Source organism: Hemiscyllium ocellatum, chromosome 30 (assembly GCF_020745735.1).
Source record: "Hemiscyllium ocellatum isolate sHemOce1 chromosome 30, sHemOce1.pat.X.cur, whole genome shotgun sequence".
Classification (NCBI taxonomy): domain Eukaryota; kingdom Metazoa; phylum Chordata; class Chondrichthyes; order Orectolobiformes; family Hemiscylliidae; genus Hemiscyllium; species Hemiscyllium ocellatum.
Window position 1 is genome coordinate 15,590,723 of NC_083430.1, and position 27,448 is coordinate 15,618,170.

Consider the following 27,448-nt stretch of genomic DNA (forward strand, 5'->3'; position numbering starts at 1 on the left):
AAAGAAAAAGTCCAATCTGCCCAACCTCTCCCTATGACTCAGATCTTTGAGTCCTGACAACATTCTTGTAAATTTTTTTCTGCACTCTTTCCAGTTTAATAACATCCTTCCAAGAGCAAGGTGAACAAAACTGAACACAATACTCCAAGTAGGAGAAAGCGAGAACTGCAGATGCTGGTCATTACAGCCAATAAGTGCTGGAAAAGCGCAACAGGTCAGGCAACATCTGAGGAGCAGGAAAATTGACGCTCTGGTCATAAGCCCTTCATCATTCCTGATAAAGAGCTTCTGTTCAAAACGTCGATTCTCCTGTTCCATGGATGCTGCCTGACTTGGTTGTGCTTTTCCAGCACCACACTTTTTGACCACAATGTTCCAAGTGTGGCCTCACCAACATCCTGTCCAACTGCAACATAACTTCACATCGTCTATATTCAATACCCTGACTGATGAATTGGAGATGCCGGTGTTGGACTGGGGTGTACAAAATTAAAAATCACACAATACCAGGTTATGGTCCAATTGGAAGCACTAGCTTTCCCAGTGCTGCTCCTTCACCAGGTGGTTCTGAAGGAGCGGTGCCAAAAGCTTTCTTCACTGCCTTATTGTCCAAAGCATTTCACTAAAATGACAAGCTTTAAATGGGTATGGTAAGGTCATTCCCAAGCAAGTGCTGCTTGATAGCACTGTTGGTGACACCTTTCAACACTTTACTGAAACACTTGATGCAAGCACTCCTGTCAGTGAGATGGATGAAGGGACACAGTGTTCATTTGCAACTCAATTCTATTAACAAAATATTCCTCATTAAAAATACCATGTCAGCATTTTCCAAATTTCCACAATGTTTACCACCTAACCCTTCCAGTCTGAGGAAGGATATTACCCTCTATGATCCATGTGTTCTTCCATAAAGGTGGGTCTCGCAGGTCAGGGCAGATCTTCTCCTTGGTTGCCGCACAGTCTTCTGCCACAAGTCTTGTTGTGAGTCTTTGCTGTGATGCTACACTGAAAGTCTTGATTGAGGGGTTGGCTTCCAGGTGTGTGTTCTCTGCCCTCAATCCTGACATTCCTGAATGTGCTGTGGCCTTTGGCCAATGGGGTCATGAGGGGTTTCAAACCATCCTATAGGTTCAGACCAACACTCTTCACTGTTGCCATGCACGGAGGTGTAAAGTGCATGTCCTCAGGCATTGGCTGAAAGTCAAGGTGCCAGAAGGTCTGATCGATACTTCTTCAATTCACAGTCCTCAGGTTGGTTGTAATTGGTTCCCCTTGAACCTTTATTTGACCTTGATTTCCTCTGTTCCCTGGAGACAATAACCACTGCCTGCTGTTTCGTTTGGCCAATTATCGTTATGCCCGATTTCTCAGGCTATGGGTCAATTTGCAATGTCCAAGTTTGGACATGTGATCACTTGACTCGAGGCAATAATTAATAAGGGTGAATTTAACTGCTTTATGTGCACAGGGCATACTTACATTGGTTCACACATTTTTATACAGTTGCCAATGTTGCAGCTGTACAGTTTTTCAAGGATTGAAGCAAGCAGTCCACAGTCTTTGCAGTATTCAGTGCCTTAACTATTTCACAATATCACGCAGAGTGAATCATATTGGCAGAAGACTGGTTCTGTGATGCCAAAGTCCTGTGGAGAAGACCAAAATGGATCATCCACTCAACATTTCTGATTGAAAATGTCTGCAAGTGATTCAGCTTTCCATTTCGCACTGATAAGTTGGACTCCCCATCACTGAGAATGGAGACATTTCTAGTGCCTCCTCGTTCAGTGAGTTGATTAATTGTCCATCAAAATTCACGGCTGGATGTGAGAGGACCGTGGAGCTTCAATCAGTTCTTAAATTGTTGAATTGCTAAGCTCTACCTATTATTTTCTGCAAATGTTGCTTGGCACATAAGTGTGCTATACTTCACCAGGGAAACATTTTGTTTTTAAATACATCTTGGCATGCCCTTCTCAACTCTTCATTGAACCACAATTGATCCCCCAGCTTGATATTAATGGCAGAGTGGGATAGTTGCCAAGCCACGAGTTTGAAGATTGTGTTTGAGTACATTTCTGCTGCTGATGCTGTTGATGCCCACAGCATCTCATGGTGCCCAGTCCTGAGTTGCTGGACTTGTTCAAAATCTATTCCATTTTAACCTGGTGATCGTGGCACACAACATGATGGAGTATGAAGATGGGACTTCAGTTTCACAAGGACAGTGCAGTGGTCACTCCTTCAAATACTCTCACAGATGCAAGCATCAGCTGCACACTGAATAGAAGGAATAACATATATTTTTATAACAAGTGTATTATTTTTTCTCTTGTTGATTCTTTCATCACCTGCTGTGTCTGTTGCTCATCTCTAATTGTCCTTGAGCAAAGGGATGTCTAATTCCAATGTTTCATTATTATGGTCTTCTGTATGTCGATATGTGCCATTAACCACTTTATGGGTAACGACAGCTGACAAGTAAGAATGACAGCATTTTTTGTTTATGCCTGGGAATAGTATATATTGGAGTAATGCCTGTGTAAGGACAAAAGAGGCTTGACATAACAGTTAAAGAAGAGTGTGGAGAAACAATTAATGAAGTCCTTTGAAATATAAGTTTTGCTATTGTCACTGACGTGGCATTAGTGCCTAATCTTATAGATAACTCTATAAACATAAAAGGAATACATTTATCTTGTTCCTTTAATGTGAAAAATGTGTCTGCGTAATGGCATTACTTGGAGCCAAGAAGCTGACAAGGTATGAGTTAAGAGAAATAGCCACAAGCCTCATAAAAGATTCATTTTGAGGAAATGTTGAAATTAAGTCATAAGGTGAAAACGTTTGCAGTTAAAATGTTCCAGAAAGCACTACAAGTGTAGCCGTGGGCTGTTGGAAAAGGAAGCAGGACATTGGTGAGGGAAGTGGATAATAGGAGGAAGTATCACAGGCAGGATGCAAGGTGGCCACAGGATGAAAGACTATGGGGGGTGGGAATGCAGGAATATAGAGTCAAGGTTAAAAGCAGGTTGTGATCTTATTGAATGGTAGAGCAGGCTCGATGGTCAGACTGGCCAACTTGTGTGTAGTGTTTATAAGGCTATAAGGGTAAAAGAGGGTCATGTGATTGATATACATAGATTTATGAAGTCATTTAAAATACCACCTGATACAACTGTTCAGAAAATTGGAGCCAATGGGATTGAAGAGGTAATAGTAACTTAGGTACATAACTGGCTCAGGCATAGAAGCAGAGATTGATGGAAATGTTTGTTTTACAGACTAGGAGTCACTTTTGAAAACGTTGCTCTTTTAATTACATATTAATACCTGAACTTGAGTTCACAAGGCATAATTTCAAAGCTTATAGATGACACTAAAATGTAGTAATCAATGAGCAGGATAATAAGACTCTGGAACGGAATAGATAAACTGGTGAACTAGGCAGTCACATGGCAGATGCCACTTAAAGTATAGTTCTCGCTGGGAAGATTGATGGGAGATTATAGAAACAAAATGGGATAATTTCAAAGAAAATATTGGAATAAAGAGATCTGGGGATGTGCAGAGGCAAGTTTTTTGAAAATGGCCTGGCAACTTGAGACGGCTGTTTTAAAAAAGGAATACAGAATTTTGGTTTTGTAAAGAGAGGCATGGCAAAAGCAAGAAAGTGATTCTGATTGTTTATGAAACACTGCTTGGGCCATCGGTGGCGCAATGTGCCTCATTCTGAGTATTAGAGTTTTGGAGGATATCAAGGCTGAAGACAGATTTACTAGAATAGAACCAGTGTTGTGGGATTCTAGCTACTCCAAAAAGATTACAGAAATGAGGTTTTGTTCTCTTTGACTCGAGAGCTTAAGGAGAGATTTAATAAAGATCTCCAGACTCATAGTGGGAGTTGATTAGGTAAATAATAATAAAAGCAGGAGTGTTGATAACTGGAACACTTATCTTAAAGGCTGAAGATCTAAAAAAGGAAAAATAAACATGTAGTTAGTTGTAAAGACTTGGAATCCCATGCCTAGAAGGATGGTGGAAGCACATTCAACAATTGCAGATGGAAAGTGTTCAGGACCACAGGGAAAGAGTTGCAGAGAGGACTGTCTATCAATGGGCTGGCTCAGATATGACTCATCAAATGATCACCTTCTCCTGACATCTTATTCTTATTCCAAGGCCCCTATCCATCTCATGCATTCATCCTTCCAACTACTAATAAATACAGCTCTGAACTTACCAGTGCTATCATCATAAACCACAGTTGCTGTCCTCCATTTCAGAAACTGCACAAGATCCAAAATTGCGTGGCTGAGAGAGGCGTAGTCAGGATAAAAGTTAGTATAGAAGGAGTCTCTGTTGTCCATAGGATGGTGTTTCCATCGGATTTGGATGTGTGGGACTTCCAGCGCATTGCAGATAGATTGGACAGCATTGGATGAAGAGCTGTGAGAAGGTCCAAATATTGCAACCACTCCTAATGAAAGCTGATCACAGGCTGGATAAAAAAAAGAATCAGAATTTGTTAAAATGGTATCATGAATTAAATTTTTAAAAGCACGATGCAAATGTTTCTTATTAGGACCTGACCAGTCATGACGACTTAGGAAAGAAAATAATAGTTCAAGGGAAGATAAGTTAGCATGGATTCTTATTGTAGCTACTTTAATGCATATATAAAATCAAGTTTCTCTCACCATTTCATGAAGCTGCTGACTCATGTTCTAAATAAATATGCTTCATGAATGCAGCATGACAGTGTGTGTTGGCAAGCTGAGCTTGGCCTTATCTTCATCTGATTTTGTAAATGGATTGTGAAGATCAATTCAGACCAATGTTTCTAGAGAGCTCATAAACCACCATCCCTGCAAAATTGCCTCATTCACAGATTAACTTGAGTCAAAAATAGAATTGAATCCAGATTCTGGTCACATAAGTCAGGTTTGCAATTGTCCATTAATCCAGATGCAGAATTGTTAGACTGGTTGGATGAGTTTGCTTTTGCATTTTGGTGCTTTAAGCTAATGAAAATAGTTTTATTGCTTTGTTGGGGGATTTCATTTAAATTACATGGGAATCCTTTTCTCATAATATTTCACATCATGACAATGGCTGAATCTATCTCCAATGAAATATTTCCTTCCTCTCAAAAAGCTGTTCTATGGTAACACACACAGGATTGTAACAGATCTGCAGGTTGCACATCCTGCATTTTCACAATTCTTTAATTCTGCTCTCATACTCAATTGTAGATTACATTTTTGGCCAAGAGATGTTAACAAAGTCTCATTTCCTCTATTTTATTCCACAGTGGTTACCCCACATTGCACTTGAAAGCAATTCAAGAATGACTTCCCTCTTTCTTTTCTTGAGACAAGACCTGGGGCTGGAGTCTTTCTTTCTGGACTCAGGAACCTAATATCAGGAGAACTTCCAGGTCTCAGCTTGTCACTGTGTTCAAAGTAGAGCTCAAAGTGATTTATCTCAGTTCCAAGTCAATTAATGGCCAGAAGGTGAAACCTCTATAAAATTGGCCAGAGGCTGCCTGGCCAATCAGAGTCTCTCAAGTAATTTTGACAGCCGTCATTATCTAAGATGGGAGCTGTCAATATATGTAAGAGAGAGAGTGTGTATGTCAAGATGCTTTCTGAATGCTTGTTAGAAATATAAAAATTGCAGACACAACGACCAGGGTATTCTCATTAGGTGGAAACATGTAGTATGTACCTGCAAAGTGACCATCATGGAATGGATAAGGTGGAGAGCATGAAGGTGGGGGTGGGAGAGGAGGCAGGTGGAGGACAGGTGGTTAGGAGGTGGCTAAATGCTCCAATGGAACACCAGGCCCTAATCATCATTGGAAAGTTGCCTCTTCCCATTGATGAGAAACTGTCTGCTGGTTGGAAGTCTAGTAGCTCCCTTAATTGCTTTTGTTAACTACTCAGCACTTGCAGATCTATTGCATTTTTGTTCCCATAACCCAGTTTTTGGAAAATGGTGTGGAGATGGATGTGTGCAGGCAAACAGTCAAAATGCCTCTGTTCCAACCACCATTGGAATTTGAAAATTCAGTCTCTGTATTTTACTTTTACTGAGACATCTCTGTCACAGTGCATTAAGGTTTTCATGTGCTTTCCATCTGGGTTGAAAGTCATTTTTAGTGTTGTAGTTGGCTGTGAGTGGGAATGGTAACTATGACATGTCATTGGTCCACAGTCACATTCACCTCGAAGAATAACCTAACCTTTTAGCCAAAATGTTATGAATAGTTAATAATGGGATTTTTTTTCCTTGGCAGCATACATTGTATACAATGTAATAAAGACTCTGATGTAAAAAGCTTAAATACACGTGACATCTGAAATGAAGGAAGGAAAATAAATTAGTCAGGAGCATTCTTGATAGTTCTCATTTAAACGTCATTCTCGTGAAGACTTCAATTCAAGGAGTGAACTATCATAATTTTCCCCTCCAGCTCAACATCCTGCTGATATACAGGCAAACGTGAACTCAACAGATTGCTAAAATGCAATCAAATCAAGAAAGCACAGTAAGTAACACCCTTTGGACCAGGAACTTACCTTTTCTGGATGCTTCAAAGCTATCGTAGATATTTATTCTTTGAATATCGTACGTCAGGGTGGTATTTGGAAGCAGTGTTCTGTTTCTGTTGATGTTATTGACAGCAAACTTGAAGGCCAGCTCTTCTGCTCCCACTGTGCCACCTTCCACTAATTCAAAGATCCCTCCTGTGACAGAAAAACAGAATATGTTTCAACACAGTCTGTACCTTTCTTAGAATTGTTGGGAAGTGGAGGAGAATAGATTTCCTCTGATCAACAAACAGTAGGAATATTTCATCTGGCCATTATTTTGAGTGAGTGGTAAACCTACTCTTTTGTAAGGAAAAGTAAACAGAGGTCATTTTTTCACCATTTGACTACTGACAAGGAATGACTAATAAAACATTCTGCTTTCATATTTTGCTCTGTGAATCAGCTCACTTTTCACTTTGGAAACAAACAGGATCCAGGCCTGAGACAGGAAGTCTTCCCTTTTTTCCTTTCTGACTGATGAAGAATCTAAAGACAATTCACTATTAGGTGCTCCCATTTGACATTGCAATCCAATTTTTACAAAACATAAGAAAGGCCTGTGCCAGAAAAAAATCACAAAGCTATAGTTAAAGGTGTTCCATTGGGATTGGATTCAGACATATATTTGGGCTTTTGAAGAGAGAACTTTATTTCACTATCATCAGTGCTCTACCTAATGTAGGTGGACATACTTGGGACTGGAATACCTTTCTGAGCTAAGCATCTTAAATATTACAAAAGGCAGCTGGGAGGAGATACATTAATAATTGGCCACAAGCTAAGTTAACAGTAGAGCACGGCCAAGAAATTGGTATCTTTTGATACTAATGTTTCGTTTGTAACATTGATATCACTGGCCTCATCAAACATAGTCATTGCAAAGTAAAGGGTTAAACCTCAGTCATTCAATAGTCTACTCTCTCCACCAACCTGCAAAGTGTTTGCTACATTTTCAGTTTATGTCTTTGCAAGATCAGTGGTTTTGGTTACTTTAAGCTCACGGTTGTTCACAGTCATTTGGTCCAATGTTGTGCCATTGTTGCCAGGGTCAGGGGTGAGAATGTGTGTCATGCCAGAGAGGTGAGGGGTTAAGATAAATGCCAAACATGACCTCAACACACTTCCAACCAATCAACACCAGGATTTAATCAAGTTGAGTTCGAGGTATGGGAGTAGGCGCCATTCAGTTCACAGGAGGATATCAATACAAAATTTGAAAGAGGCAGTGAGCCTCCATTTGAATTATATTCTTATTTCTAAGAACTTGTAGGCTGTGATTCATGGGCATCAGAAAATCCAAACAATGACAAGAAGCACAATGCCGAAACTCATCAGGTTAGCGCTGATACACACTTCCCTGGCACCTTCACCTCTCCTCACCAGCTCAACTCATCAACCAAATCCAATTGTCTGGGGGGGTCCTCAAATTAGATACCCCATATAAATGCTACAGATTCTAATCTCTTCCTTAGTTCCTTTCCATCCCAACAGGCAACATCAATTAGAGTCATAAAAGCATAGAGATGTACAGCACGGAAACAGACCCTTCAGTCCAATTTGTCCATGTCGACCAGATATCCTAAATTAATCTAGCCCCATTTGCCAGTACTTGGCCCATATCCCCCAAAGCCTTCCTATTCATAAACCCATCCAGATGTCTTTTAAATGTTGTAATTGTACCAGTGTCCACTACTTCCTCTGGCACCTCATTCCATACACATACTATCTTTTGCATGAAAAGAAACCCCCTTAGGTCCCCTTTAAATCTTTCCCCTCTCAAACTAAACCTATGGCCTCTAGTTCTGGACACCCCCTGACTGCAGGGAAAAGACCTTGTTTATTTACCTTATCCATGCCCAGGGGAAGATATCTCAAAAATGTTTAAACAGGTCCAGCCTTTTAACCTCAGCAAGTTGTATGTGAAACTGAGTTTCCTATCTACATATGCTCACCCTTTCTGACTTCCTGCCTCAGTGTTATCGCCAAGAACACAGCATCTCACTTCGCAGAAGAACACCATTCAATGGTCAATTTGTGCTGGGTCTTTGAGATGAGCAATCTAATCATGCCCACTTCTTTGCTCTTTCTTCAGAGCTCTGAAATGTTTTGTTTCTGTGTCTCTGATACTCTTTTGAAAATAACTGGTCCCTTTTTCCAGCTCTTTCCCAGCACATCAGCAAGATCCTGCATGTCACTCACATGCCATGTGAAAGAGACTTCCAGCAATATGCTTCCTTATGGAAGTTCAGGAAACCTTTGGAACAGAACCAAAAAAAGTTAGAAGCCTTTGGTATCAGAGCAAGTCCCAGCAATGGATCTTTGAACAATGCTGGACCACAGAGAATCCTTTCCCAAAACCATGTTTCCCATTACTTAAGAGACTCAGTATGGTTAAGGAATTATGGATCTCAAGCAGTTCGTGCAGTTAGAGAGAGAAGATTACTCATGTTGATATAGAATGATGGAGAAGGCTGAAAGGGTTGATGGGTTTTATTTTGCTCCTATATCCTGTTTTTTTTTTGCTACATACTCTACCATGCTCTGAGAACGCAATGCAAATGAAATGGAGAACGGATGATAATGTATTAACCCTGAGTACAATTTTAGGAACTTACAAATAAACTTGACTGAATAACATATTTAGAAAATAACACTGCATATCACTGTCAGGCACTGGAAGTTTACATTGTGTGAATAGCCTTTTATTAACTGTCCTTTTATGAAAACCACTAAGTATTCTGCATGTAAGCACTGTGGCTAATTTTGGCTTGTATGGTAATCAATCAAGCTGCTGTCACCAATTAAAAATATCATAACTCATCACAACAAGCAATTTCTCATTAAGAATGGAGTAATAGAAAACACTACAAAACACACTGATGAACAGAATGAATAATATAATAGGCAAACGGTCTCTGAGGAGAACAAAGCATGTTTATAAAAATTGGATCTTTCTTTGATTTGGAGATTAAGCCATTTCATTAATGTGTGTGTGTGTGTGTGTGTGTGTGTGTGTGTGTGTGTGTGTGTGTGTGTGTGTGTGTGTGTGTGTGTGTATATACTGATGGGGTGTGTGTTTGGAAGAGGGGAATTTGGGAAGTATTGCCGCACAGCCATGCTGCAGTGCAGTTCTGGTTCACATGGATCAGAAACATGCCACAATGATGTGGAGGGACAGTCATGAGTTCATTGGCAAGGTCTGCGGGCATGTGTGTGGCCACTGGCCATGAAGCATGCCTGAGATGTTGTTACCTAGTGTCTGAGCTGGAGGTCCAGAGGTGCAAGCAATGAGTTGGTGTCTCCAGGTCCTGGCTCAGACTTGCATATTGGTAATTCTCAGCATTTCATTTCCATGTAGTGGGTGAAAGTGTAGAAAGTCATATATTAATGAGCTGCCAGTAATGAGACCGACACAAGCAATAATCCCTTTTAATAGACATTTTACCACTGCTTAACAAGAGTCACATTGTAATGTCCAGAACTCTGCTAGAAAAGATAATTAATTGTTGCTGATATCAACAAAGGCCTTATTGGACTCCTTACAAGATTCTCCCAGATTTTTCACCACAGCCCATGGTGTTCAGACCTATATAAAATTCCAGTAAAAAGTGAAGTCTGCAGATGGTGGAGATGTCACCTGATGAAGGGCTCTGGCCCGAAACGTCGAATTTCCTGTTCCTTGGATGCTGCCTGACCTGCTGCGCTTTAACCAACAACACATTTTCAGCTATATAAAATTCCAACCTTAGTGTCCCTCACATCTTCTGAAAATCCCAATGCAATTTTTGATTTACAAATATTATCGTCAAATAGGCAATTGCTGTTAAATTAAATATCTGATGACAGATCTTATTAATTCCAGGAATAAGGAACGTAAGAAAGGATGGAACACAACAGGTCAGCAAGTGAAGCTTTTCTGTCCACAGAAAGCAATTCTTGAAATCAGTTCATCACATTTATAGGCCAATATGCCAAATAATGTCAATATTTTCTGTGTTTGAAATATTAGTTGATGGTTGTTTTGTTTGATATTGGATATTTTATCTGAGAAATTACAGCGACCAGTTCTGCATGGATTACATTTCTACTGCTCTGTGAATAGCTATTTACAAATTAGAAGAATTTGTAGAACTCAGATAAGAGGAGAGAGGACAGGCTCAAAGACTAATGAAGTCAAAGTGCTGAAATAGTGTAATTCAAGCTGATTTTTCAAAACATTTGTAAATATGCAAATATTTAAATATGCTCAATAGATCCACGAGTATTTTGTAATGTTTACATTAACTCTGATTGATCCAAGATGTAATTAAATAAAAACAACAAAATTGAACTATAGCACTGGCATAATGCTCCATTTTTCTGCAAATCAATTCAAACAAATCCTTATGCGTTGAGACTACCTGAAAATCTGGACACACGGTCTGCTGAGAGTCCGTCATCTTATGCTCCCTATAGCCACAGCCTGTCGAGCTTTTCATGCTTAATGTCACTCGATGAAGGAACGACTAAGGTCAGAGTTGGAGTGGTGTGATCTATGGTGAGATGTATGCTAGAATCAGGTGAGATGTTTGACAAGACTCATCTTGACGTTGAAGTAATCTTGCTGCATCTTGCTTGCTGTTCACAAGTGGTATGGTGAGATTCACACTAGGTAGCAGCATGTTCAGTCATTATTGCTTATTAAAAGACTTCTTAAAAGCTCAACTCACCACGGGTTGCAGTCTTGCCAAACTCAGAGCACAGCTAACCTTGTTGTTTTCCTCATTCACGATCAGTGGGCATAACTTCCCTGCCTTGAATTCTCCCTTGGCCCCCAAAGCCTGATTAGAATGTTTTCTGTTTTCCTTTCAAATTCTGATAACACCAACTCTAGCATCCACAAGGTTCAATAATTGAAGCCTGCTTTTTATTGTTATGATAAAAATCCCTCTTTGACATTTACAGTTAAAATTTACTCGAAAATGGTAACAAGGTGTTCACATGGAAACAACATTGTCCTGAAACATGTTACTTTGGCAACAAAGCAGGCAGCATCTCTACTCCCCGACCAATGTGCAACATTGACTGTCTCTATGTTACACCTCGGCAGAAGTGGGTACTGCAAATGGTGAAGATTAGAGTCAAGGTTAGAGTGACGTTGGAAAAGTACAACTGGTCAGGCAGCAGCCGAGGAGCAGGAAAATCAATGTTTCGGGCAAAGGCCCATCATCAGGAATCTGTTACATCTCCTTGTCACCACCACTCACAGAGTCATGGAGTCATAGAGTCATAGTGGAAACAGACCCTTCAGCCCAACTCGTCCATGCCAATTAGATATCCCAACCCAATCTAGTCCCACCTGTCAGCACCCGGCCCATATCCCTTCAAAACCTTCCTATTCATATACCCATCCAGATGCCTTTTAAATGTTGCAGTTGTATTAGCATCCATCACTTCCTCCGGCAGCTCATTCCATACACATACTACCCTCTGTGTGAAAAAGTTGCCCCTTAGGTCTCTTTTATATCTTTCCTCTCTTACCCTAAACCTATGTCTTCTTCTTCTGGACTTTGTCTATTCATCCTATCCATGCCCCTCATACATTTTTAAACTTCTATAAGGTCACCCCTCAGCCTCCAATGCTCCAGTGAAAACAGCCCCAGCCTGTTCAGCATCTCCCTGTAGCTCAAATCCTTCAACCCTGGCAACATCCTTGTAAATCTTTTCTGAACCCTTTCAGGTTTCATAACATCCTTTCAATAGGAAGGAAACCAGAATTACACGCAATATTCCAACAGTGGCCTAACCAATGTCCTGGACAGCTGCAACATGATTTCCCAACTCCTGTACTCAATACTATGACCAATAAAGGAAAGCATACCAAATGCTTTCTTCACTATCCTATCTACCTGCAACTCCACTTTCAAGGAGCTATGAACCTGCACTCCAGATTCTTTGTTCAGCAACACTTCCTAGAACCTTACCATTAAGTTTATAAGTCCTGCTAAGATTTGCTTTCCCAAAATGCAGCACCTCGCATTTATCTAAATTAAACTCCACCTACCACCTCTCAGTCCATTGGCCCATCTGATCAAGATCCCGTTGTAATCTGAGGTAACCTTCTTCGCTGTCCACTACACCTCCAATTTTGGTGTCATCTGCAAGCTTACTAACTGTACCTCTTATACTCACATTCAAATCATTTATATAAATGACGAAATGTCATGGACCTGGCACCGATTCTTGTGGCACTCCACTGGTCACAGGCCTCCAGTTTGAAAAACAACCCTCAACCACCACCCTCTGTCTTCTACCTTTGAGCCTGTTCTGTATCTAAATGGCTAGTTCTCCCTGTTTTCCATGAGATCTCATCTTGCTAACCAGTCTCCCATGGGGAACCTTGTTGAATGCCTTACTGACATCCATATAGATCACGTCCACCACTCTGCCCTCATCAATTCTCTTTGTTACTTCTTCAAAAACCTCAATCAAGTTTGTGAGACATGATTTCCCACGCACAAAGCCAGGTTGCCTTTCTAACTACATGAAAATCCTGTCCCTCAGGACTCGCTCCAACAGTTTTCCCACCATCGATGTCAGCCTCACTGGTCTATGGTTCCCTTGCTTGTCCTTACCACCCTTCTTAAATAGCAGCTCCATATTAGCCAACCTCCTGTCTTCGGGCACCTTACTTGTAACTATCGATGATACAAATATCTCAACAATCACTTCTCTAGCATAGTTCTGGGGTACACCTGATCAGGTCCTGGGGACTTATTCACTTTTATGTGTTTCAAGGCACCCAGCCCTTCCTCCTCTGTAATGTGAACATTCTTCAAAATATCACCATCTCTTCGTTCTATGTCTTCCATGTCCTTTTCCACAGTAAACATTGATGCAAATATTCATTTACTATCTCCCCATCTACTGCGGCTCCACATAATGGCAGCCTTGCTGATCTTTGAGGGGCCCTGAATCTCTCCCTAGTTACCCTTTTGTCCTTAATGTGTTTGTAAAATCCCTCTAAATTCTCCTGAACTATATTTGCCACAGCTAATTCATGTCCCCTTTTTGGCCTCCTGATTTCCCTATTAAGTATACACCTACTGCCTTTATACTCTTCTCAGGATTCATTCGATCTACCTTGTCTGTTACTGACATATGCTTCCTTCTTTTGCGTAATCAAACCCTCATTTTCTTTAGTCATCCAGCATTCCCTGAACCTACCAGCCTTTCCTTTCATCCTAACAGGAATATACTGTCTCTGGTCTCTCGTTATCTCATTTAGAACATAGAACATAGAACAGAACAGCACAGAACAGGCCCTTCAGCCCACAATGTTGTTCCAACTATTGATCCGCATGTATGCGCCCTCAAATTTCTGTGACCATATGCATGTCCAACAGTCTCTTAAATGTCCCCAATGACCTTGCTTCCACAACTGCTGCTGGCAATGCATTCCATGCTCTCACAACTCTCTGCGTAAATAACCCGCCTCTGACATCCCCTCTATATTTTCCTCCAACCAGCTTAAAACTATGACCCCTCATGCTAGCCATTTCTGCCCTGGGAAATAGTCTCTGGATATTGACTCTATCTATGCCTCTCATTATCTTGTATACCTCAATTAGGTCCCCTCTCCTCCTCCTTTTCTCCAATGAAAAAAGTCCGAGCTCAGTCAATCTCTCTTCATAAGATAAGCCCTCAAGTCCAGGCAGCATCCTGGTAAACCTCCTCTGAACCCTCTCCAAAGCATCCACATCTTTCCTATAATAGGGCGACCAGAACTGGATGCAGTATTCCAAGTGTGGTCTAACCAAAGTTTTATAGAGCTGCAACAAGATCCCACGACTCTTAAATTCAATCCCCCTGTTAATGAAAGCCAAAACACCATATGCTTTCTTAACAACCCTGTCAACTTGGGTGGCCATTTTAAGGGATCTATGTATCTGCACACCAAGATCCCTCTGTTCTTCCACACTGCCAAGAGTCCTATCTTTAATCCAATTCCTCTCAATCTAAACCTTTAACACTATGGCAGTCCCAGTCTACGTTTGGAAAGTTAAAATCCCCTACCATAACCACCCTATTATTCTTACAGATAGCTGAGATCTCCTTACAAATTTGTTTCTCAATTTCCCTCTGACTATTAGGGAGTCCATAATACAATCCCAATAAGGTGATCATCCCTTTCTTTTTTCTCAGTTCCACCCAAATATCTTCCCTGGATGTATTTCTGGGAATATCATCCCTCAGTGCAGCTGTAATGCTACCCCTTAGCAAAAAGGCCATTTTACCTCCCCCCCCCACCCCACACACACACACACACACACACACACTTTCTGTCCTTCCTGTAGCATTTGTATCCTGAAACATTAAACTGCCAGTCCTGTCCATTCCTGAGCCATGTTGCCGTAATTGCTATAATATCCCAGTCCCATGTTCCTAACCATGCCCTGAGTTCATCTGCCTTCTCTGTTAGGCATCTTGCATTGAAATAAGTATAGTTCATTTGATCAGTCCTAACTTGTTCTCTGCTTTTGTTTGTTCCTGCCTGCCCTGACTGCTTGATTCGCTTCTGTTTTCAACTGTACCAGTTTCAGATTGATCTCTTTCCTCACTATTTCCCTGGGTCTCACCACCTTAATAATAAAAAATCTTCCTGAGCAGCTCGAGCAAATCTCCCTGCTTGTATATTAGTCCACTCCCAATTCAGGTGCAATCCATCATTCTTGTACAGGTCACTTTTACTCCTGAAGAGATTCCAATGATCCAAAAATGTAAATCCTTTTCCCATACACCAGCTCCTCAGCCACACATTCATCTGCCCTATCCTATCCTCACTTGCTCATAGCACCGGAAGTGATCCAGATATGACTACTCTCGAGGATTTTTTTAAAAATTCCTGCCTAACTTTCTATATTCTCTCTTCAGAATCTTATCCTTTTCCCTTCCTGTGTCATTGGTTCCAATGTGTATCTCTCCCTCCTGCCATAATGCTCTAAGCTTCCCTGCTCCACAGATGGGTTGGAGGGAGCCTGCTTCATAGTGGAGCCCATTGACCCAAAGGAGCATTGGTGTATGAATAGGCTACATCAACTGAGGACCTTCCTACTGTAAGAGGTTGATCTTCCTTAGCTGGAGCTCTTATTGCTTGGAGAGGGACAGGCAAGGTGGAGGTGGATGGATCAGCTTGACTCCCCTGAGTGGAAATTGTGGAGGAGCCTGCTATGTGGCCTGTCCTCCACCTGAGTGCCTTGTGGCAATTCCCTCCCCCCAAATCAACCTCCTCCACCCCTCTCATGAGGACAAGCACCTGAATCCAAGGCTCCACATGCCAGTCTTACTCTACCCTCGCTCCTGACAATCAATGCAAAGGCCACTGAAATGCAGGTGTTGGTGACTCACCCAGCAGCCCCCTGAGGGAGCAGGGGCTGTCTCTCTGTAACAGTTGCTAGCTTGCTCTGTGTAGATGGGCATGCGGTCACAGGACTGCCTGCTGCTGCAGCATCTGAGCGATGACAGGCTGCCTGTCGCAGAACTGACTGCATCACTCCACCTTCTCTGTTGTGAGGGCCCTACCCTTCCGGTGTACCAAGGCTGCAGTGTCACCTCTTTCCAGAGGTTCTGGAGGTGCTTGGTCTCTGGCCCTCTGCCCGCTGACTGCCAGCTGTCATTGTGTATTTCTTCCTCACCTGAGTGCAGATCTGCTGGCATCTGGAACACTGTGTGAACTTATCAAACCCACTGATTTGTCCTCACCTGTGTTCTGAGGGGGTTCCAGAGACAATGCAACTGAGAGGCCCTTCAGTATGTCTGCCATCCGGAGAGATGGAGGAACTCTCTTCTGTGGACATGGATCAATCTTAGGGAGGGTGAGTATAGCCGTAAGATACTGGAGCGGAAGGTGCTGCAGGCTACTAATTAGTGGTAGTGTTTGACGCCTGATAAACGTGACCATTGCAGTTAGATGACGTGATACTTACTTGTATCGCAGAGGGACATAGATATCTCTGCATTCCCTTACGCGTAGTCCCAGTCATCTTCGGCCAGGTTACGTATTCTTTCCTGGGAAAGGTGAGGACAGACTCCTCATCGGCATCTCACCATAGAGTCATGCAGAAACAGAAGAAACAGACCCTTTGGTCCAACCAATCCACGCTGACTATTATCTCGAACTAAAATAATGCCATTGCTTCAACCTGTCATGTGATGTCTTCTCTAGTAGTGACATAAGGGTTGATTGAGTAAGATGCAGGTGGATGGCACAGCTGGGGAAGGAATGGTGTCAGTGTACTCTGAAGGAGTGAGGAGAGACCGTGGGGGGTATGTGGGGTTCAACATGTGGGGAGATGGGTGGTAGCCACAGCAAGTGAAGAAGGTACCAAAGCAATGGAAAGGTTGTCAGATCGTAAAAATCGATGGGAAGTTGGTGCAGTGGTACAGATAAACGTGAGATAGCAGACAGTAAGATATTGCACTCAACCTGATAGAGCAAAGAAGATCAATGCCATTTTTCCTGTAATCTTGCCCAGTCCTTCATGTCCTGGATATGGCACTGACTTGGTTGGCAATATCTACCAGGCTGGCATAGTATGGTGATATGGCCCCCTCTGCTGGTACTCTGGGAAGTGGACTCCTCTCTTCTTCACCATCCCATCAAGGGCCTTTGGATTCCTTGCAGAGGAGCGTGTACCAGCTTCCTGTCTCCACCACAGCCTCAAGATGCAATGCTCCTAGAGTGGAGCAGTGGGCTTTGTAAGATAGTGTAGCTGCAGGCCATGCAGGTCTTAGGGAGAACCTCACCTGAGCAGCAAGTGGCTCTGGGAATGGCACCTGTGAGATGGTTAAAATTGGATGTGCTTTTCACCATAAGGGATCAGAGAACAATTCATGCAGTGAGATTGATAAGATGCAGTGAGAAAAATACAACTATTGTGAGAAATACTTCACAAAACTCAATGCAACTTGTATTTGACAAACAAATGGAAACATAACTTTAAGTATTTGCTCAGCATTGACAAAGGCCTCTTACAATCAAACGGCTTGGAGTTGTCTGGAATGGGAATAATTACAATTAGTGCTACTCACTGAGTGATCACAAGCTCAATGGGATTGCAACTAAACTGAGGAGATCGAGGAGTTCCCACAGAACAGTCAAGATAAACAGCAATTCTCAGGAGTGTTTGCTGATGCCTTATCTGGGAATGTCAAATTGCAAATATTGGTTTCCTCGTGTACTGCATCTTACATTTGTTGCATGATCAATTAATTTCAATGATAAATGTTTCCTTTTCTTTCCTGTTAAGTGAAGATAGGCATTTTGTTTTGAGATCTGCTCACATTTGAAGAAGTAGAATATGAATGTTCACTTTAAATTTCCAGGTAGACTGACAGGTCCCAAAGCTGGCCTTTGCATTGCATTGTTTTTGGACCCGAGTTACAGATAGGAAGATAAGAACAGGAATAGGCCATTTAGCCTGTTGAGCTCAATCTGCCATTCAATTAGATCACAGCTGATCATCGGTCTGTGTGTCAGTTTTCAGCACTTTCTCCAAATCCCTTGATGTAATTAGTTTCTAGAAATCCATCAATTTCTATCTTGCCACAATACTAAAGCCTATTAATGGGAACGGCTGCAAAACAAGACCTTGAGCAGGGAGACAAGGGAGTAATTTGTCTGATAATAATGCATATGTTTTAAAGCTGAAGTCTACATGAGAATCCGAAATGAACCTGGAAGAATTCCAGAGTTTATGAGTGTAACAGATTTCTACATGGTATCTTCACACCGTTAACAGTGGACAGCACAACTTGCACTTCAATTGTTAAAGATTAATATTGAACAACACATTTACCTCTTGACAAAATTCAATTGCCATTTATGCAGTAATTAGCTTTGATGAGTTTGTAAAGTAATCCCTGAGACAGGCTGTGATGTAAATGGGACCTCTGTCGTCATGTGTTAGATTATCTACTGCAATACGTTGTTTCAAGGGCTGTCCATGCAGTAATGCCTGTTGCTGGCTCACCATGAATGTATTGTTAATAAAACGTATTGAAAAAAGTACTTGAAAGTGTGGACTGTGAATATCTGAACATCAGATAAACTCAGAGAAAACATCATAAAACTATTTACCTACAACTAACAGAGAACAGCATTATCCTTATTGAGATTTTAACAGCACATTCTTGCTTTGTCATTCAGAAAGTAGGATAGCATTTGGAGTGAGTGTTTCAGCACTTGCAACGGAACTCAGGAAGTTGCCAATGTTTGCAAGGACTGTTGCATGCAGAAATTTTGGGAAAGAATGGAACAGAGTGAAATCGAAACTGTTAGCTTTCTCGTTGAGAATTAATGGGGAGAATGTTACCAGCCCCTGAACAATGCAAGTCATCATGATGAATATGGTGAGATCAGAAACATCAGATTCTTGACATTGCACTTTTGAAAATTTTCTACCTCCAGTTTTAATGGCAAGATGAGAATCTCAGTGGAGAACAATGAGAGGCCTGTTAGAATACATTTACATTTAGCAGTTACTTAAGCTTGCCCTATTTATATGCAGTTTGCTGATTTACCAGGCAGTGGAGAGAAACTAGACAGCGATAAATCCCTCTCTAAAAGTCTGAGCGGGTACTTGTTACTAATGCCATTTGTGCCAGATTACATTGCCTAACTTTGTTTCCCTGTGATCAGGTCAGAGCTGCAACCCAGACACTAGGCTTTGTCAACATATCTGGTCTCCCCCAGTTTCAAGGGGCTATAGACTGTACACAGGACTCATTGAAAACACATTTCACAATATGGTGTGGTTCCATCAATAAAAAAGCCATTCATTTGATAAATGTCCAAGTCATATGTGACCATCGGTACCACAACTTACAAGTCTGTGCCAATTGCACTGAAAGCTGCTGTGATGCCGACATTGTTGATAAGTCTTAAGCTTGGGCCTTGTTTCATGAATGTCTTACAAGGATGGTTTGTGTGAAACAAGGAGTATGCTCTGCAACCATAGCTGATCACTGTGTGAAGCAAACTTCCTGGCTGCGGCTAAGGGTAGTTACAATGTAGCCCATTATTGCAATAGGGCCATGGTGGAATGAACAACAGGCCACCTGGAGATATGGTCCTGATGGTTGGAATGATCCAGCGTGGGACTTGCTGCATATTCTTTGCATGCAATGCTCTACAAAACTGGAGCAGGCAAAAGAGAGAAGGTGATGGACTCAGAATAGTTGGGAGAACTGTGTTCCACAGAGGAAGACCACAATGTTGAGTGGGAGAAATGTGATAGAGCACTGCAGCATCAGGCTCAAAAGGCAGACACAACATAATTAACATTCACTTCCTATGGAAGTGAGTGGGACCTGGTAGTTAGTCATTGGTTGCAAGTTTGTTGTTCGAAAGGCAAGCTACCTCAGTTTATTCTCAGAAACAAATGCAGCTTTCTTGTTTTTTTTTGTTCTCTTTACTGTTCCTTTTCTTCAATAAATGTTAACATTATCAATTGTGTGGAAACTTTCCAACACGTGAAACTTCAACATTAAATAATGACAAGGTGTTAAGCTAAACTGGGCATTAGGGAAAGAGTAGCATACCTGCAGACAGAGTTCTAACATGTTTTAGTGCTAAGGACAGGGAGCTTATGGAGCTTCATTCTTCTATCAGAAGTTCCAATGCCATTCAATCAGATAGGTGAGGAGTTAAGAGGCAACATATATGTAAATACAGCCAGTTGCTAATGGATTCTATTCTGGAATATGTTTGCATATGTTTGATTTGTATATAAATCAGAACACAATGTAGGACAATGTAAAACAGCCATTTACAAGTGCAGGAAATGTTTGCATGTCCGTTCTTTAATACTACATCCCTTTATAAGACCATGTTCATAAGAATGAGCATTCGCAAGTTGGACATGATTGAATCAGGAATCCCTTCGGATGGGCATACTTTTGCCACCCCTGAGTCCTCCGAAGCTTTTATTTTTGTTTGCCTTAACAATGTTCCTGTGAAGGGCTGTTCTAAGCTGACAAGATTGACTTGGTGCCTTTTAAACACGGCACTGATGGAGCAACTTTGGAAGGTTCTGGCAATGCTAAGTATGTGTCAGATGATGTAAGAGTGGTGCCCTTCAGGTTTGGTACATACATGATGAAGGGTAGAGTGGGGATTTGTGGAGGACATCCTTCATGAAACTCCTTAAAATTGACACTCAACCAATTTTCCAATAACATTCAGCCCAATATTCCCCTCAGATACTGCAGTGAAAGTGATTTTCTATCAAACTATGCTTCTGTTCTGAAGACCAAGGTGATGCCTGAATGAGCTTTTTGTTATCTTAGGCACTTGTGCAGATTGTAATGTGAGGATGTGGATGAATACCTCAACTGAATGTATCTGTTTTGGATTACACGGATTCTGCTAATTAAAACTGGGATTGCTGCTTTTCAGCTTATAAAAGCTAAAGCTAAACCTTGTTATAAATTCTGCAAACCTAATTGCATTTTATGTAGAACAGCTATGAGATGAAGCAGGCCCTAAAAACGAATTTTTAAAAAAATTAGCATGGAATTATTTCAGAGTTGCTACCCTATTGGTGGTCAAGAGGGATGTAGCAATATGTTATTTAGTGTCTTGGAAGCAGAAATCTATTTTCATTGCACTGAATTGTTAATAAGGTGTGTGACTGAAACTGGATAAACAGAGCATAGTCTTTCATTGCCAGGATTTGTGCTGAAATCCATTCCTGATTCCTGCAGAACAGGCCTTTCTCCTAACCTGAATTTTCAGACACCTACACAAAGTAGATGACAGCAGTAAATAGTTCTACCATGTTGAACCTCTAGCATGGTAGCAAGTTGCATGACACTTTGAGCTTTTACTACGAATTCTCTGTCCTATGATCCTGCCCCATTAGCTACCTGATGAAGGAACAGTGCTCCAAAAGCTTGTACTTCCAAAATAACCTGGTGTTGTGTGATTTTTAACTTTGTCCACCCCAGTCCAACACTGGCACCTTCACATCAAGGTGAAACTGTGCAGTCAAACCCATTGCTAGCCAAAAAGCTTAAGTCAGCGTAATTTCACATGATGAAAAGAATTCAGTTCGCTTTATGAACAAGAGACTGGGTCCAATAATGAATTGTCCACCCCCTCAGGATTTTCCAACTAACAAAACCATTTTGGGATGTAATATAAATGCAGAATGTACATAGATTATATTTAATCATAAATTATTTGTCCAACTTAACTAATATCAGCACTTACATTTCCCTAACTTATCCTCTCTACCAAATGCTTCAACTTGCAATTTAGAATCCCTACAATGTAGAAGCAGGATTTTCGGCCCACTAAGTCCACACCGACCGTCTAAAGAGCATCTTAGATGGACCCACCCTGTAACTCTGCATTTCCCATGACTCATCAACCTTACCTCCATATCTCTGGACACTATGGGGATTTTTGCATGGCCAATCCACTAACGTGCACATCTTTGCATCATGGGAGGAAACCAGAGCACCTGAAGGAAACCCACACAGACACAGAGAGAACATGCAAACTCCACACAGTTGCCTCAGGGTGGAATCGAACCTTGGTCCCTGGTGCTGTGAGGCAGCAATGTAAACCACTGAGCCACCATGCCGCCTTAAGCCTGAGCAGACTAGCAGCATCCATGATGCCAACTGAATCTTACAAGCTGAAGCTGGATTGTGTGCCAGAAAAATAAGTTTTATAAAGATACCTTTTACAGGTTTTCAGAGAAAGCAAGAGCATTCTTCAGGGCCTCTGAATAATGACTTGAATCTACTTTATCTTGCATTCTAACCTTCCTCATTTCTCCTCAAGAATCATCACCAGAAGTGTTCTACATGTAAACTGACTGACCGCAGGAACCATTTCCACTATTCTTTATCTTTGGCCTCCTACTGAAGAGTTCCAGCCAGGTAATGGATGTAACTACGTTTGAGCAGGGGACTGGGAAAATTCCATTGCGATTGACAAATCCCTATGCTTCTAAATTCCCTGGCCTTGCTGATGCTTTTGAATTTACAAAGTGTACGCAATGTCACCCAATCCCTCCTCATCTGTTAAAGTCAGGCTTAATAAAGGAGGTTTTAATTCACTTGTGACCCATTTATTTGCACAAAATTAAAATTGCAGCCATAATAAAATCAATGGCTCAAGAAATTCAATTACTGACATAGAAATGCAAAGGTAAATAGCCTAATGGTTACTAAGTTCTTGTGTGCAGTAAAGATATTCATTTTTTCTAATATTTTGTTTATTTTTGTTGGTATTTCACTCAATAGATATATAGAAATTAGACCTGTTTTGAATTAATTTTCAGTGTACCCAGTACAGTATATTTTATACATTATCAACAGCAACATAATGTCTATGAATATAATTAAGATATCAGCTTAAATGTAGTGATTGTAATGAATTCAGCCAGGTGGACCCCATAGAATATGAGTTCCCTGACTGGGGCTGTTAACCTGGTCCAATCAGAGAGCCATGGCTGACAGACATAAATAGGAGTGTCAGAAGTTCAACTCACTCTAAGAGCTGGCACTTAGGGAACTGGACCAATATCAAGTTCTATACATGTGTAAATAAAGGGTGGCTTTGTGATGGAAAACTGATCTCTACGGAGTTATTTTACTAAGTGCTTCATCATTTCTCTTTACCGTTACAAAGCACACTAATTAATCTCTCAGGAATGACATTCAATTGATGAAGATACATTCACTATGATTGTCTCTAACTCTGTTTTTCATATGCACGCTCCACAATGGGTTGCTTATCATTAAGCTGTTCAGACAGCAATCTCTGGCATCTGGTTGTGAAAATCGTTCAAAACCTTTCACCTCAAAATATCTTATCCCTTTCCCCCTTTGTGCATACTCATCAAATGAGCCTTGATAGCAATGCAGAATGATGCTAAGGACATTGTATTATTTCAAGGCTGCAGTTAAATTGGAACAAATTCTTTCAGAAGGATTAAGCTATTAGCATAGCCATATATAGATGAGAATCTAAATAATGATAACCGCACAAGGGCCTTGTGCATTGAAAAATAGGAAAAAAATGATTTAAACTTGGATAGGGTTATTAAATGATGCATGATAATGAAATAATATTGAACTTGATTTCTGAAGTAGAAATATTATGTTTGAATTTTGTGGCAGCTTCATAAACCTGTTGGCCAGGTCCTGATTCCTCTTAAGGTGGCTGTGCGATGGCCATCAACATTTTGCAGCAACTATTGATTCTTTCAGAGAACAACATCCAATTAGGGGTGAAGGTAGTTAGACATCGTGGGCCACACTTAAAGGCCCCCAACTATGAACAGAACTGCAGGCAGGATGCGCAATGGTTAAGAATATCAATATGACAGACAGTTGAAAATGGGTGAGCCTACGAAGACGAAAAGATTAGGAAAAAGGGAAAGGTTAACGAATGAGAGAAAGATAGCTAGACATATATGTTATTATGATATTCCAACAGAAAAGATTTAATAAAGTGAACATTGATCATTTGGAGAGCAAGTCAGTGGAATTAATAATGCAAAATAAGCAGACAACAGATGGTTTGAACAGGTATTTTGCATCTTTATTCAACATAAGCAGACAGCAGGAACATTCAGAAATACTTAGTCTAAATCAGGAAATGTATAGAAGGGAGAGAAGAGCTCAAGAAAATTATAATCACTTGGGAATGTCAACCTTCCAATTATTTCTCTTTATTCCTGAAGAAACTTGACAACATCGATTAAGCACATATGCCTTATTCATTTCAAGCAGTGTACCAGTGAAAGTTGCAGTTTCTTTCAAAGTGACAAATTGATCTTCATTCATGTGTTATGGTCATACAAGTGTGTGCAACAGAAATGAACCAGTTTCTTGAAGAAGCTTGTTTGTTACAGCTGAGTTGGTCAGTGCAATTCCAAGCTCACCCCAGGTTTTTTAAAAAAAATTGCAATTACGCCTTGAAATCAGGATCTTTGCCAATAATAACAAACAATTGGCAAATGATGATTTTCAATTTGATACAACTTTAATGCTCAGAGATCAATTGGTGTATCTGCATGATCATTGCAAGTGAATACAATGGTATGGCTTTATGAAAATCTCTGCGCTATGTTTATTTGCCACTCGTGGCCAATATCATGTATTTATTTATGTCACGATATTTTAATATAAATGTTACTGTTCAAGATCCAGTTTGATATTATGATGTGGAGCTGCTGATGTTGTGACTGGACAATGTCAGAAGTCACATGACACCAGGTTATAGTCAAAAGTGTGCACCTGACAAATGAGCAGAGCTCCAAAAGCTTGTGATTTCAAATAAACCTGGTGGACTATAATCTGGTGTCATGTGACTTTTCAATTTCATATTATACAACAAGAAGTGATTTCCAAAAACTTTCAACAGTAGAATATATTACCAGGTAGGACTGTACACTCAGGATTTAGTTATTTCTAAGTTTTAGTGTGACTGTAATATTAATTTGGATTGGTTAATTATGTAACTATTTCACAAAATAGATTAGCTGCAGAAATCCATACGGGGTCAGTTAGCTTTGTTTGCTAGAACACCAGCAACAGATCAGTTTAATACCAAGGAGTCAATCGCTATTCCATCTGAGGCAGCCTCTGTGCCTGCCTCCTTACATTTCCTGCAGTAATAATCAGGGCACATTGACAATGATTCGGCAGATGATCCAAAACAGCTACGCATTGTCAAAGGCATCAGTTTTCATGTGAGACTTTTAAACCAGGATGTTTCCTGCTTGGGGATGGGGGTCCCAAAAAGAAACCCATCGGATCATTCAAAGAATAGTCAAAAGTTCTTCTGTGTCCTATCAATGGTGCCACCAAAACAGACACCGTAAAAACATAACTGGATGCTCATTCAGTCAAACTACTTGTGAGAGTTTGTGTGCAAGCTGGTTTCTGCTGTGGCTCAGAACTTCAGTGACTACACAACAGAAAGATTGCAAAGGACTGAGATTTTCTGGGAATATATGTCATGGAATAAGTGTAAATTCATTCTTTTTTTAACAGAAGGCAAAATACCAAATCCCATTGAATGTGAAACCAACAAGATTGAAAAGAGTAGGAGAAAAGATGGGATAAATGTTGATGTACCAATTTACTTGCATGCAAATCTTTAGCTTTAAGAGCTTTAACAAGAAGACTGAGTAACACAAAGAGTGTTGTAAGTGTTGACCAAGAGCTAAGTTTCAGAAATATAATTGTCCTCCAATTCTTATTGCCCAATTATTTGTCTTAGTGTGTGGAATGAATTGTGCCACCAAAATTAACCATAAAAAACAATAGATGTCTGAGCATTAGAACAAAGGAACAATTAATTCAAATGGAAACCACAAACATTGGAGATCACAATGGGTCAGGCAGCATCCATGGAGAGAAAGCAAGCTCACATTTCAAGTCGAGGTAACTTTTCATCAAAGCTGAAGTGAAATGTGAAGAGGGCAGAATTTATGCTATACAGTAGTTGGGGTTGGGGGGTTGAGGTGTAGTGTGCAGTGGGAGAAACAATGTTGATAGTTTGGGTTAAGTGATCAGAATGTGAGGTTGGCAGAACAATGGGGTGTCTAATTGCCAGTCTTGAAAGCACAGACAGTCCCACCGCATTTGGGGTTGAGGAAAGAGGACATGGTGACAGAGTACAGTGAAAAGAACAGGAAGGAATGGGAGTTGGTTCACAATTTAAAGGTGTTGAATCCAATATTAAGTTTGAAAAGCTATAAAAAGTGCTTAGTCTGAAGACGAGATGTTGTTCCTCCAGTTGCTGCTGTGATTTATTGGAACACTGCAGCATGCTGACAACAGACAAGTGGGAATATCAGCAGAGCACTGTGTTGAAATGACCAACTATGGGAAGGTCTGCGCCATGCCTATGCACAGAGCAGACGTGTTGTGCAAAGCAGTCACCCAGCGGTACAACACCATCCAACTCATCTTCCCCTGTCTGCATTTCACTGAGATCATTCCCTCCAGGACACCTGAGCCCATTCATCAACCATGAATACCATCCCCTTTCCACAGCAACTTCCCATGCAAGTGCAGAAGGTGCAACACTTGCTTTTCAACCTCTTCCCCCTCCATTCAAGGGCCCAAACATTTTTCCAATTGAAGGCGCATTTCAGCCATACCTCCTCCATTCTTGTGTATTGTATTTCTCCCTCCTGCACCCAAATTAGCCTACTCACAACATTGGAGTAACCAAGGACAGACAGGGTGACCATTTTGCAGAACATCTGTGGTTTGCACACAAGTATGATGTCGACCTTTTCGTAGCCAATCATTTTAACACAATGTCCTACTCACATGTTCACTTGTCTGTTTTCAGCATGCTGCAGTATTCCAGTGAATCACAGTGTAAACTGAAAGAACCATGTGTCATCTTCAGGTTAGGTATTTTACAACCTTTGGAGCTTAATATTGAGTTCAACACCTACAAATTGTGAACCAACTCCCATTCCTTCCCTTTCTTTAGCTTTACTTGCGATATTCTCTGTCACCATGTCCTCTCTCCCTTCCCCCACCCCAATGGGTGTGTTTTTTTCCAGTCTGGCAGTTAGACGCACCATTCTTTGGCCATTCTTACATCTGATCACTTAATCTGAACTACCAATATCTTTTCTCCCCCAGCACTCTACCCCCTATCCCCACCCCCAAATATAGCATAAATTCTGCCCCCTCCACAGTTCACTTCAGCTCTGATGAAAAGTCATCAAGACTCAAACTATTGGCTTGTTTTTTCTCCATGGAAACCAAGGCCCCATTGTGATCTCCAGCACTTGTTGTTTTCAGTACAGAGTCCAGCA

At 41.0% G+C, this 27,448-nt stretch overlaps 1 protein-coding gene across 1 annotated transcript in view; it reads right to left on the minus strand.

Moving 5' to 3' along the window:
* The window catches only part of LOC132829794 (glutamate receptor ionotropic, kainate 3-like), a 484,473-nt gene that overhangs the window by 305,507 nt on the left and 151,518 nt on the right, over positions 1 to 27,448 (minus strand). Inside the window, exons 3-4 of the mRNA XM_060847158.1 lie at positions 6,588 to 6,755; positions 4,247 to 4,504 (exon numbers count right to left, since the gene is read on the minus strand). Of these exons, the coding sequence (XP_060703141.1) occupies positions 4,247 to 4,504; positions 6,588 to 6,755 (426 nt within the window). The remainder of the gene's footprint in view (positions 1 to 4,246; positions 4,505 to 6,587; positions 6,756 to 27,448) is intronic.